The following is a 14305-nucleotide window of genomic DNA, read 5'->3' on the forward strand; positions in this document are numbered from 1 at the left end:
AGAATTTCTCTTTAGAGAAAGAAGGAGACAACGAACTGTCTTATGCCTCTTTCCTACAGCAGGCAAACGGTGCCCATCACTAATGGCGATAAGGTAGATACAGGGGAGAAATGTGTCATAAAGCTTCAGGCGGATGATTCTAGATGCAGGACAAGATGCAGTCGTTGCTTCTTAGCCTGCTCCTGTTTCCCTCTGCTCGATTTTCATGCCTCCGTTGCGCCGTATCCTGAATAAAAATCACAGATCTGTCTTGTCCACCCGATGCCATCGCGCTGATTTTTGACAGTTACATGTTGTAATGCGAACCAGTTGGATGTTAAGACCCTTGCAGAATTACTCATTCTTTTTGTTGTTGTTCTTGTTGGTTTTGGGGTTGGGTGGGGGGTTTTTTCCTTCCCTCAGTGATTTTAAAATATTAAAGCCATCAGGAGGGTTGAAGCTGATTTACCAAAAGGGAAAAAAAATTCACAAATGTGTTTTGAGTATTGAACTGCCGTTGACATCTAAAGTCCCAACCATGCTGTTTTCCTCCACACTCCAGCAATCAGGACATCCAGCAAACCCATAAAAAACCAAACTAATAGCATGAATATTCAGTGACCTAGAATACTAATTATTGTCATGAATATTAATGTGATCGGACTTGCTTTTTCCTCTTCTCTTTCTCTCTGGCTTTTTTTTTTTCCCCTCATAATTTTTTTTTCTTTTTTTTTTTTTTTTTTTCCACTCAGCCGGCTCTAAAGATGGACCATAATGAGAGCATTTAAGAGAGAGAGCGCTCTCCGCCGTGACAGGGACCGGGGTAATAAGGAGAGCTTGATTAACGTGGTGCACTTCGGGGAGAGATGAGAAGATTCACGTGGGCCTGTTGTGGGGGGAAGGCAATGAGGCACCGGCGGCTGTGTTGCTGCTCCCTCAGATTAATGAGGCCTAAGAGTGCATTAGGAACAGTGACAAAGGTTTGATCTAATGGGCTCAGTCATTTTTCCTTTGAGTGACAGACGCACAGAAGTAATTGGCTGTGCAGAATGGCATCTCATTGGCAGTACTTAAGGATACATTATCCCCGTTGTGTGGCCCGCAGAGGCTGTTTATCAAAACTGCTCACACTGCAGACATGCATTCATTTAGCTGCTGTTACAGTGGCAATAGCTATAAAAAAAAAAGTCATCTCATATTCGTATCTATTGTCTCTTTTTCAAAAATAAAGTTTCTTTGTTCCGTTTTCTTAAGAGTCTGGAGGATATTTGAATGCCAGCACTCGTTTTGCCTCCCCATCCCAATGAGGTTCTGGTTGCAGCTCGCAGGGTTTAGGGAGGTTTGTAGGCTGGTGGGAAGCACTCAAAGTTAGTTAGGTTCATCCTACCGGCTTTTGATATGGATCTGGCGCGCAGGTGAGCTATTCCCCCTCTCTTTAGCCCCCCTCCCTTTCCAATTTCATTATTAATAACTTCCACAGACAGTCAAAGGGATTTAGGAAGCATTTATATCTGTTGCCTCAGGCCTCGACGCACGCTTCGCTTTGCACGTGAGCAGCACGATGCCCCCGAATTAACTGATTTTCCACTGTTGTTTTGTTGCAAAGTTAAATTCACAACTGTTAGCAGGGTTTTGTGACTAAATAACAGTAAAACAAAGTAGAGCACTTGCTGATGGGAAATGGTCACCTCCAGGTCCAGATGCACTTTCTTAACAAGCAGGACTTGCCCAGAAAGCAAAGTGTACCTTATTTTTTACTGATATTTGTTGAAACTACTGGGAAAAAACCAAAATTACGCCTGCTGGGAAAGGAAAGCACATTTTGATCCCAACAAAATAAATAGTCCAGGATCTTGAGCAGAAGCCCTTGGTGAAGATCTTGGGTTTAACTTTCTTTTAGAAGAGATATCTCCTCTGATGACTTAATTTTCCTCCACGCTTGCTGTGTTGGTTTGGCGTGCTCTAACTATAATAGCTTTTCTCGTTATACTCCCAGCACCATGTCCTCCACTGCCAGGATAATTCTGGGCATTGCCTTGTTTGTTCATTAGTATTGACCCTTCTCAGTTTGTACACTACTAATCAAGCCCAGTTTGCTGAGGCTGCCCTGCCGGGCTGTGAGATGGAAGGTCTTCCCCTATTAATAGCTGCTTATCTTCAGGAAAAGTATTCAGATAACAAATCCATCTGGGGGGGTCATTGGCATCATAAAAAAAAGTTAAAACCATGTGGAAGTCGTACACTATAGTACTGAGAATTATTTGTTGGTGTGTTGAAGGAGAGTTACAATACTGGAACCAGTGTGTTTTGGAAGAATGCTGTCATCTCACTCCATCTATGAGTATCCTCAAGTTATTTCAGGCCTCTGGTAAGCCCAGGCAGAAACGGTGTACTGTTTGCACGCTGCTGTCAGATGGAAACAGAATCTGTAGCAAGGCTTTAGTAGGTTTTCTACGGTTAATAACCCCTCTCAAGAACCTGGTTATGGAAGTTGGAGCTGTCCGGCCCTGGTCCCACAGCTGGTCTTCCCTGAGAACGTTGTTGGACAGTGTTCTGACACCCAGGCTGTACTGTCCATTCCAGTGTGGTCTTCCTCAACTGGAGACATGAGGAGCTGGATGTAGGAGTTTTCCTGGGTTTCAGTGCAGGGCGTGATCGGAGTTGGCAAGGGAAGAAGGATGCATCTGTAAAAGCTGGATGTTAGGATCTGAGGCAGCAAACCCACAGAGTCCAGAAGCGCCATCCCCACATTCCCCTCAGCTAAAGCAGGAGTTGTACCCATGCTTATATTTATAGGCAAAGCAGAAGGCAGAATGTGGCATGGCTTGGATGGTCAGCCACTTCTTAGTAAGGCTTTATCCACTGATGAGATTTCTGCCCAGCTCCAGGAATTAATTCATAAATGTAATGCAGACTTGAGGCAAGGGGGAGGGAATGCTCTCAATCTTCAAGTGCCCTCCTTCACTTTCCTTTTGTGCCCCGATGCCTGAAGAAACTTCAGGGAGCAGTGCTGGGTCTGGGTTTCCAACGGGCGACCAACAGCCAACCTAATCTACTTGACGGTGCCTTTCACTGAATTAGAGGGCATTTCAAGAATAGACAGTATTCCTGCAACAGAAATTGACCCAACATGATTTGAAACAATTAACCCTCTGATATCAAGAGTCAGGATTTCCTGACCCACAACTCTAATGTATTTTTCATTAGTTCTAACAGCTGGTGAGCGCAGCCCTCTGGCCTTAGGAGGTTTATTTCGGGTTTTTTTTTTTGAGGGAGGGGTGGAGGAGGAAGAGAAACTACTTGTGAACGTGAAGAGCATGACACAAAACGTGGCCACGGTGAAAGCGTAGCAGTAGGTTTCAGTTCATCCGACTGGGGCTTTCTGTGCAGCCGCTCGCTGCGGGTCTCATACGCTGCTGCTTCATGGGAAAACACAGTTCTGCTTCACGACTCCCACAATGTCTGCTCATCTCATGAATTCGAGAGTATATTAGTTGCACTCCTGAATATAACTACTTCTTCATTGATTTGGTTGGGAGAAATCACAAATGTGTTTGCAGCAGGAAATGGAGACTAGCTCTGAGTATTGAAGTCATTTGTATCTTGCTTTTTTTTAGGGTATGGTTGTGAATGATACCCATTCTGCATTTGTAATTAGTGGGTGGCATCGTAGGTGAAGGCTTAGGTGAAAGTGATGTGTCTGTAAAAATAACCTGTGCTGCCCAGGGATAATTCACTGCATTATTTTTGTTAAAATATGGCAAAAGAAGAGTTGCTGAAATGCCATTCACCATACTGTTTCATTTCAGAAGCAACATGGCAAAAGCCCCAAATGATTTATTTTTCAGTTGGGCAGGTTACTGCGTATACAAAAGAGAATATTTATGTTGAACTTCACTGCATATTTAACTAAAATCTGTATAATACACGGGATCTTTAACTTTTGGGTTTACCTGACCAGACCCACACACAGCATCTTCCACGGTCCTACATTTGTAGAAACCTTTGCTGTTTTCATAATGTTTCCTAAGGATTGTGATCTGACCTTGCATTTATGCTCTGGCTCCTCATAACACAGTCATTTCAGGTTTACAAAACAACAAAGCAAGTCCCTCTGTACATAGGAAATCAAGACACCTTCTTCCCTCAGCGTGTTTCCATTAGCCTCTTAGTACGTACGTATGTACACACACACGTGCACTCCTCTGCGCAGTTCCTCTTCTGCTGAGTCTCTTGCCGTCGCTTGCTCTTGGCTGTTGGCAGCTATTTACACGGGATAGATGGATATTTAAATTGGACTTTCTGTGGTCACAATCACTTTTCTCCGAGGCTCTTCTGCTGAGCGTTGACCAAACCTGGAAATTACCTTGAATCTTAATTTCGATGGGTTTTGTAGAGCTTAATTGTTTGAACGTTTTGTAAGCGCGATCATAACGGGATATTTTATAATATCAGAAAAGATAGTTTTAATAAAGCTGTCTAGGGCTAGAAAGAGGAACTCTTCCTTTGATGCTCCTTTGGTAGATGAAAACATTTTTGTTCAATAGGAGACCCGCATCTTTTTTGCTCATTTGAGACCAGTTCTGGCAACATACTGATATTCATTCAAATATAAATGCCATATTCACTTTGAAATGCAAATTGTTTAAAGAAAAATAGCATATGGTAGAGGTAAGTACCTTTTCAAATCAGCTCCCACACTTTAGGGATGTGAGTACGGCTAAAATTATTCTTTGGAAAGAATCTAGAGCCTTTGACACATTGAAGCTTGAACTAATCAAGGCTTCCCAGTAAGCATATACACATATCCATATCAAGGAAACAGTGCTGAGAATACATGGATTAGCATAGTAATTTAACTGCCCCCTGCTAATCAACTTAAGCAACCAGCTGATGCATATATGATGTATTTGAAGAGGCACTTTCTCAATTCCAGAATGGGCCAGGTAGCTGGCTATAGATTTCATGTTAATATCGCGGTAGATACCGATCTGGCCACATATAGATACATACACATATGTGTGTGTGAATGTGCACATGCAGATGGGGGGAGACAACAGATGCGTCGAGGTGTGAGCATTTGGTGTAAAGGCTTCATGTGCCAAACACAATATCCATGTTTTGCTTTTCAGTGTGTATTGCTGGTCTCCTCTTTTTAACTGTTCCTGGCTTGCCTGGTAAAAGACTGGGGTTATTTCTGCTGTTGAGACTTTCTCCTTGAGCGAAAGTAAAGGACGGTGGTTTTGTGGAAGTCTGGACCTGGGTTTGGCGTGTTATAGGTGGGGGGAGGAAAAAAAGTGGGGCTGTTTTGTAGAAGCTTTGTGCAGCGTGTGAAGCGTGCAAGAACCAGCAGTTGCCTTCCTGTAGCCCTTGTTGTGGTTGTGATGGCATTATGCTCGCTGGGGTGGTGGAATACGCGTCCTCGGGCGTGCTGTGATTAGACTGCGGGGTAGCAAGATGAGCGATGGGACGACAAATAATGGGTTTTAAATGAAGTTGTGAGTAACGAGTTTGTGCTTGAGCTGAATGCGTGCAGGAGGGGAAGAGGAACAGGCATGCTCTGTTTCCTGTAGTCCGGCCCTTCTGGTACCTACCCATGGATTCTGTTTTGTGTGGTGTTGATATATCATGGAAAACTTTATAGCATGTGAACAAAGTGAAATTTCACCTCAAATAAACGTTATCACAAGCGTTGCAGGTAGCAGGGCTATTGGACTATGGCAATAAAAAAGACAGAGCTGAGCTTGGTTATGTCACTAATAGTAAAATATTAGGTGATGGGACTTGGCAGCTGTTATTTGCTAGCAGCCCATACTGTTCAGAAAAGGGTAAGTGAAAGAAAAATTCCTATTTTGTTTGCAGAGGTCGTCACTTCCTCAACATGTTAATGTCGTAACATGAGGTGTGGAGTTCCAGGCAATAGCATTTAGGTGAAAGTAAAACTTTTGGTGCTGACATGATGATGTAGAAGTCTTGATGCTATCTTTTTTAAGGTTTTTCTTTTGCCTTGTGGTTAGAAGGTGACTGGGCACCTTGTGAACTAGCAGAAGATGTTGACTTACAGATATCGCTGCTCTTTGCAACTCAGCCACCCAGCATGGAGTAATGGGGATGGGTCATCCAGGCAGAGATGTCCAGTAATTGTTTCATTTTTCCCATGGTACCTAGGAAACACTCCATCTCAGCTTTTACATACCAGTTTTCTCCTTCATGGTCTTTGTTAAGAGGATGCTCTTGTGGGAGTTCATCAAATGTAGCTTCCCATTTTACTAGGCACGGCGTCGAAGTTGGTTACAGGATGAAAGTGTGCTTTCATGGCATTGCTCGAGTCTGGCAGGGTAGATCCTTGTAGAAAAAAAAGGGGTTGTTTCCAAAGTCATTTACCAATAAATAATCTATAAGGATGCCCACAAAGGTGCCACAGCAAAAGCAAGGCAAAGAAAAGAGTTTGGATTAGTCTGCCACAGAATTGTCACCTATAAGCTTGATTTCATTAACTCATTTGCAAATTTAACAGCTAATAAACAAAATGAGAAGGCCAGGAAAAAAGTTGGTAACTGTTCTGTATGTTCATTTAAAAACAACACAGGTCTGAAGAGCCTGTAGGTATCTCCTAATCCTGTGACCACAGCTCAAGTGTGGTCAAAGGAATTGCAGCCGTTTTGCCGCTTAGCTGTGTTGAAGTGTGAACTGTTGAAAAAATTTTGAATCAGAAAGGAATGTAGAGAAGGTTCTGAGCCCAGAAAGGTTCTCTTGTGTTGCTTTGGGGTGGAAGGAAAAAAGACCATTCAGTCATGCAGAGACCCCTTAGAAATGTTGGTATCTGAAAGGCACCTCAGGAAATCACAGAATCACTAGGTTAGAAAAGACCTATGATGTCATTTCTGATGTCATTTCCTCATAAAGCTGGTGTATAACAAATTTAAAAGTTACATTGAATCTGTAGCAAAACTCTGCTGTTGCAGTAGTGCCAGTGTTTAAGGAAGGCGTGTGGGATTTCTCCTCTTTGTCTGGCTGCAGTAAGAACATAGGGAGTCTTGTGGGGGGAGGTCTGCAGTGGTAGTGTTAGGCACTGAAGTTGGAGAACCTGTGAGGTTTCCTGTTCTCACAGAATTGGAAAAGACCTTTGAGATCGAGTCCAACCGTTCCTATCCTCTACTAAACCATATCCATGAGCACCTCATCTGCCTGTCTTTTAAATATGTCCAGGGTTGGTGACTCAACCGCCTCCCTGGGCAGCCACATCTGGACTTCCCAAGCTGTGGTCTTGCTGCTGTTTTGTGTCATCTACTGCTTCTGGCTCACTCATCGTTATAAGTGTCATTCTGGTAGCTGTAGGCAACTACTGGATCAGCTATTATCTTCCTCTCCACCTGACTAAACCAGCCCAGCTTTGACAACACTTGTGGGTCCTGTGTGCCATGCCTTTGATTGTCTTGAGAATCCTTTGCTGGCTCTTCTGCTATTTCCCAACAGTCCTCCTGAAGTGTGGGACCCAGAACTGAGTACAGTCTTTCAAGTGCCCATCATGGTGTGCCCAGCTCGTGTCGCGTACAGTGGTAACACACATTCTGGCATCCAGTGTGGGTGCCTCAAACTCTGCTGCTACACCACATTGTTCTCCCACAGGAGCAGAGGTTAGGACTTAAAATCCCAGACTGGTTTGGGTGGGAAGGGACCTCAAAGCCCGCCAAGTGCCATTGGCAGGGATACCTCCCAACAGCACAGGGTGCCCAAAGCCCCATCCAACCCAGCCTTGAACCCTGCCAGGGATCCAGGGACAGCCCCAGCTTCTCTGGGCACCCTGTGCCAGGGCCTCCCCCCCTCCCTTCCATGGAAGGATTTCTGCCTAATCTCTAATCTAAATCTACCCTCTTTCAGTTTAAACCCATTGTGTGTGTCAACAGCATCACCCAAGTTCATTTGGAAGGAGGTATTTCTTATAAGAGACCTCAGAATATGTGCTCCCATTTTCTGTTGTGACTTTAAGGTACTGAGATATAATTTGACCCCCTGCTTTGTACCTTCATTTCTGTAGGCCTGATTTCTTTGCTGAGAGCTTCTTTGGAAGATGTCTTTAGAAGATGGTAAAACACCAGTGTTAGCAAGTTCCTCTCAGCACTCAGTGTCCTGAAGAGGACCAGTTGTTGGAGGCATAAGTTTTTTCAACAGCTTGGCATATGATGCTCTGATTATGGGATTCTTTTGGACAAAAGGTTGCACAGGGAAGGTGATTAGAGAGGAATTATGTGCCAGTAGCTAAAGCACTGCCTTGGGAGGTCCCAACATGGTTCCACAATCCACCTTAGATGTTGCATAATTGTGCAGATTAGATTTTCTGGATGTATTTAGTGTCTACAAAGTAGAGATTGCCAAACAGAAGTTCTGGAGACTAAGTGCATTCAAGACTCGGGTGGACAGATACCGGTGGTGATGGATCTGTGTTAAGGACTAAAGATGAGATTTAGTCTTGGGAAAGGAGCAGAGAGAAAGGGGCAATTATGCCAACTCTAATAAACACAAAGTAGTTCACTAAGCTCTGCTGTCTTCCCAAAGGCTGCTCTGGGAAAAGACATAATGATAGAACTGGGAGTCAGGAGATCTGGGTTTTATTTTCAAGTCTGCCACAATCTTCCTTTGTGGCCCTGGGTCATTTAACCTCTGAAAAATGGGGGAAATGATAGCAGATAATTAACAACCTCACAGGAGCTTTGAAAATTAATTCATTAATTTTTCTGAACTCATCAGTAGAAGGTGCAATGGAAATACAAAGTGTTAGGGTATTTCATAAAATTGTGTCTGTTTCCTTTTACATGTGTTTTTAAAGAGTGTTCTTAAATCCATAGACCTGTGGGTGTACCGTTTGAGAGCCTGACATGAGGAATGAAACTAGCATTGTAAACTGTTTGTATCTCTATGTGGTGGTTTAGCCCTGGCTGGAGGCCAGATGCCCACCAAAGTCAGTCTATTACTCCACTTCTTAGTTGGACAGGGGAGAAAATATATATTAAGAGGCCCAGGAGTCAAAATAAGGACAGGAAGAGATCATTCTGTCAGCAACGACGTGGGCAAAACAGACTCAACACAAAGTGAAGAAAGAAAACTACCTAATTTATTACACTACACTACAAAGAACAGTGAAACTGGAGTTGGGAGCATGACCAGATCTTAAAACAAATGCAACCAGATCTTAAAACGCTTTCCCCCCACCACTCCCTTCTTAGCAGACTTTTGTCAGGATTTTGCTCCCTTTTTCCCCCCTGTTCGCAGCACAGGGGGGGCAGGGACTGGGGAAAATGGGGTTCTCGGTAGCACCTTCCCCCCACCCCTCCATTCTAAGCAGACTTCCCTTTAGCCATGATCTTGCTTCCTTCTTCCCCCCGCTCACAGTACAGGGGGGCAGGGACTGGGAAAAAATGGGGTTCTCGGTTACTTCTTCATGAGCCGTTTTCCTTTTCCAGATCTTAAAACACCTCTAACCTCCCCCCGGCTCCCTTCTTAGCAGACGTCACTCTAGTCATGATTTCACTCCCCTCTTCCCCCCCAGATCGCAGCACAGGGGGGCAGGGACTGGGAGATGGGGGCTTCGGTCAGTCCCTTGCAAGTTGGATTCCTTCTTGGCCGGGGGGGGGTGGGGGCATTCATTCCACACCCTCCCCCTGCTGCACCGTGGAGTCTCACCCACAGGAGACAGTCCTCCATGAACTTCTCCAACGTGAATCCTTTCCCACAGGGCTTTATCTCTTTTTCACAATGTCTCTCAGTCCCAGTCCTCTACGGGGTTATAACCCTCCCCCAGCAAACTTCTTCCGACACAAAACTCTCTCTCGCTCATCTCTGTGTCTCTGATTCTCCTCATGGCTGCAAGTGCTGGCAGCGGCTTGTTCCAACCTAGAGTCACAGCGTCTTCTTTATGTCTCCACCTGCTCCATCCAGCGTGGAGCCCCTCCACGGGCTGCAGGTGGGGTCTCGACCTTTTCCGTGGGTTTCTCCATGGGCTGCAGGGGCATCTTTCTCCCCTGCACCTGGGCTGCCTCCTCCTCCGCCCTGTTCCGGCCTTGGTGTCTGCACAGCTCGTTACATCTTCTCACTCCCTTCTCCGGTGGCAAAATGCAGCTACTTCTGGGTTGTTTTCTCCTATATGTGGTACTCAGAGGCGCTATGAATCCATCTCTGATTGGCTTAGCCCTGGTCAGAGCAACTTTGGCCTTGAATTGCCTGATGTTGACATTTTTGGGGGCTGGCAGAGCGTTCCAGCAGCCATTTTCTGCAGCCCCTGGTCTCTCTCTCAGCACCCAGCTACACAAAACTGCAAGTCCGATGCTGGGGATGGGGTAGAATGTGCTCAGAAACCAAAACTGTAGAGCCAGCTCTGGTCCACAGCAAGTTGTGAGTAAGGCCATCAGAACTCTGAATTTTCTTAAAGGTTTAACTGTTTTGACTCTAAAATCTATTCAGCCAGATCACACTTCACCCGCTTTGTGGCGAGTAACCTCTCCCTGTTGCATCCCCACGCGCAAAGCTGCCAATGTTTTATTCTCTTACCCCTAAAGGATCATGAAAATAGTGAAATTGTTTCTAGCATTCATTGGCTAAAGCTACCTTTTGTATCTTATTTTTTGGGTTGTAGGTCTGCAGTTAGTGTTGTGATGGAGTATTGCTGTGAGATGAGATGATGAGACACAGTGATGGCATTTGCAGTCAATGGAACAAGCCTCCAGAGTGTGTTTTGTGTCATGATACTGCTTTAAGATTAAAAATATGAACAAGGTTTTTTGCATGGTCTTGCAGTGCTAGTGAGTCGTTGCTCCCGATCACCGTGTCCTTGGCTTTACTTGGGGGATGTACTTGTCTGAAATTTTATTTGAAGGAGGTAGATTGTTTTTAAACCCTTTGAGTTGGTGGAGTTGTTTCATCTCGGTGGCTTGCATCAACAGTGGTTTTCAAGAGTAAATTTATTTTCTGTGGTTAGTTTGGCCTCTGTGCTTTGCCTGTAATGAGCATAGAACTTATGCAAAATTTGCCTATCAGCAGGGTTGTGCAAGACTGCATTTTCCAGAAGTTGAAAGAACAGAATGACCTGACATCTTGGAAAAAGCATAGGCTCTTTCATCAGAAGTTCCTAGTTGGGTTGGAGTAGTCTAAAAGAAATCTGTCGTGCCCCAAGCTGGTCACAGGATGGTTGTTTTCAGAGTTTCAGGGAGAGCTGCATTGGTTTTTGTGTTGGTTAAGTAATCTCTCTTTCTGCTCTGTTAAGATGCACCCATCCATCTTCATGCGAATCAATTTTGTCTTCTGTATTGACATGATTTGTTTTCCATTTATGTCTAGGGAACGTGACTACTAGCACATCTGTGTCTCAGATGGCAAGTGGGATCAGTCTAGTCTCCTTCAACAGTCGTCCGGATGGTATGCATCAGCGCTCTTACTCGGTCTCCAGTGCAGATCAGTGGAGTGAGGCAACAGTCATTGCAAACTCTGGCATTAGCAGTGGTAAGAAACCTGGAGCTGGGGGGGGTTACCTGCTTTGGGGTGAAGGGGGATTTCGGTGGTTTGGTTTTATTAAGAAATTACAGCCTGATGTTCTCCCAGATGCTCTGTTGGAAGCCAAACTTCCAGCATCTGAGAGAAAAAGGAGAAATTAGATAAAAAGAGAACAGATCGATCCAATACTTATTCAGCAGGAAGAGCTAATATAATTATAATACTGCTTAATTTTAATTTCAGGTACGTAATGTAGCTCGTTCGCTTGATATTCTTATTTCCTTACTCTGTGCAGTAGGTATTAGCAGTCAATTATCCTCCAGACCTTTTCATTGGCATGTCCTTCCTCTGCTGTGCTTGGGCTGTAATGTATGCACACTCCCAGCGTAGTCACAGCGTCGCCTCTGCGGAGCGCTTCTCAGCACTGAAAGGAGCAAACGCTATCCCAGATGGTCTTTTCTGATGATGAGATTGTAACAGTGAGACAGGGGTGGTTGTTTTTAAAGGGTGTGAGTGATATTTGGTAACAGAATGGTGCATCTGGCCTCAGTGTAGTGTCTGGGAAGGACAGAGATGTAACGCTCTTTACCTATAGCTGACCCGCTGCCTCCGCAATGTTAGAGCATCCTCGGAACAGCTGGGACTTGGGGCTTTGTGGTGTGCTGCAGAGATGGTTTGTACTGGGAGAAACCATGGGAAGTTGATGGGATTCGGGGCGGGGAGAAATGGGATTGAGATGAGTGTGTGAAAGAGAAGAATTTGCTGAGAAGAAATTGAGGATGTGGAGAAGTGTAGGCAGATCGGGTGAAGTGGCAGGAAAACTTTTCCCAATGGCTGTCCTGAAAATAGTGAGAATTACAGGTGTATGAAAACTATTTCAAGTCACAGACTCACAGATTGCATTAGGTTGTCAGGGACCTTCAAAGGCCATTTAGCCCAATCCCTGCAGTGAGTAGGGACATCTTCACTAGATCAGGTTGCTCAGAGCCCCACCAAACCTGACCTTGAATGTCTTCAGGGATGGGGCCTCCTCTGTGCCAGGGTTTCATCACCCTCAGGGGGAAGAACTTCTTCCTGATGTCTCATCTAAACCTGTGCTGCTGTAATTTAAGCCATTGCCCCTCGTCCTGTTGCTCCATGCCCTTACCAACAGTCCTTCCCAGCATTCCTGTACGTCACTCCAGGGACTGGTATATACGTCCCATATATGTGTGTATTGGTTTAAGGTTTGAACCTGAGCAATGGGATTTTAAGCAGCTTTGGGCAGCTTTTCAATGGCACCTTAGGAGAACAGAGGGTTTAAAATCACAGTCACCTTAGGTCTGAACAGCATGAGTGAGCTCCCCCATTCATAGTTGCTGAAGCACTGCCATTTCTGGAGCTCTGAACTTGGGGACAAGCATCTCCAGGAGCATCCTTATTTCAGCCTTTGCAACAGGCAGAGATACAGCTAAGCAACGTGATAAAATGTTCAACGTTGTTCTCTTCTGTGTCCTCCCAGCTCACCTGCTCCTTTGGGAACTGGCCAGTCCTTTGGGGCAATCAGCACTGCCCTGCTCAACTTCCTTTAGGCTGAGCTCCTTGCAGTTAAGGCTGTATATATTCCTCTCCCTTTTCCCAAGCTGCTTCATCATTTTAACCCACCCCAATTCTATTTCCCTTTTAAAAGGTTATACCAAAGCTACAGCTTGATGTAGTCCTCAGTCCTTTGCACCTAGACAGGTGAGCAGATGCTATCCCCTTTGCTCCTTAGTGCCAGATGTGAGCAGCAATCTTCAAAATGTAGAATTCAATGAAGCCCTAGAAAATGCCATATAATTAATGTGATGAAAAGCAGAAATACAACCTAAATTCCTGCTTCTTCCCCTTTACTTCATAATACTGTTGCTATTTTTTTTCCCTCTGTTCCTGGTGAAGGGAACCTTTTCTCCTACACTCTCCTACTACTCCAAGCACATGAGGTACCTTTCTCTGACTTGACATTCATATGTGATTACTTCTGGATCAAAAGAGACGACAGCTGGAATTATCTAGGAAATATTTATTCAAAACATGCAGATGACTGGTGGGAACTTCTGAATAAGCCTGACTTGAATCAGTTCTAAATGTAAAAAAAAAATACAATCAATTACAAATAGGATTAAAATTATCTTTTTTAAAAATATATATGGGAAAGAAAGGACTAATGAGGGGGAAAAAGGACTCATGGTGAGTTTTAGGCAACTGAGCGTAAGCAGAAATTGCAGTGTTGCGATCAAACTGCTACAGAACCTCAAGAATAATTCATTGCTGTCGGTGTATCATCTTTCAGTAAGCTCGTGAACGTGTCCTTTATGCTGGCAAGTTGACGCATGAAAAACCCTTTTTAATTTCAGGAAAGGGTTTTTTTTTATTTTATTTTTTTTTTTATTTCCTCCCATTAAAAGATTTTTGAATTTTAGTCATAAAAAGATAATACTGTGCGCGAGCAGCAGGTATGGCGAGAAGCTAAGCATCTTTTGGAATTCAAATGCCAATGTACTGGAGAAATACGCCTGCTTATTGTCACATGGTTTTATTGTAGACAAAATAACATATTGGGATCCAATTTTTCTCAGCACCTTTTTTTTTTTTTCCCCCACATTAAATTAATACTTTGTGTGGCTCCAGAGAACTTTTCAAAGTCTTCCAAACCAGACCTTTGGTTTCCTGGGGCTTCTGTCTTTCAAGCAGCTGTGAACATCTCCTAATTAGATAAATTACTTTGTAGTGGGCAGAGCCACAAAACAGGAGGTGCTGGTTAAATTAAAGGGGAAAAATAGAAAAATCCATTCTCTGAAATGGAATGCCCCACTGCTTTATG

At 44.3% G+C, this 14305-nt stretch overlaps 1 protein-coding gene across 2 annotated transcripts in view; it reads left to right on the forward strand.

Annotated features, from left to right (window-relative positions):
- Positions 1-14305, forward strand: part of AGAP1 (ArfGAP with GTPase domain, ankyrin repeat and PH domain 1) — a gene marked incomplete at its 5' end in the record, with an annotated part of 392415 nt that overhangs the window by 266348 nt on the left and 111762 nt on the right. The window contains one exon of one of the 2 annotated variants that reach the window (XM_084265229.1): positions 11311-11472. The exons of the other annotated variant lie outside the window; for it this stretch is intronic. Coding sequence (XP_084121355.1) covers positions 11311-11472 — 162 coding nt within the window. The remainder of the gene's footprint in view (positions 1-11310; positions 11473-14305) is intronic. 2 annotated transcript variants of the gene reach the window in all.

This window comes from Gallinula chloropus (genome assembly GCF_964237585.1).
Source record: "Gallinula chloropus genome assembly, chromosome: 5".
Classification (NCBI taxonomy): Eukaryota; Metazoa; Chordata; class Aves; order Gruiformes; family Rallidae; genus Gallinula; species Gallinula chloropus.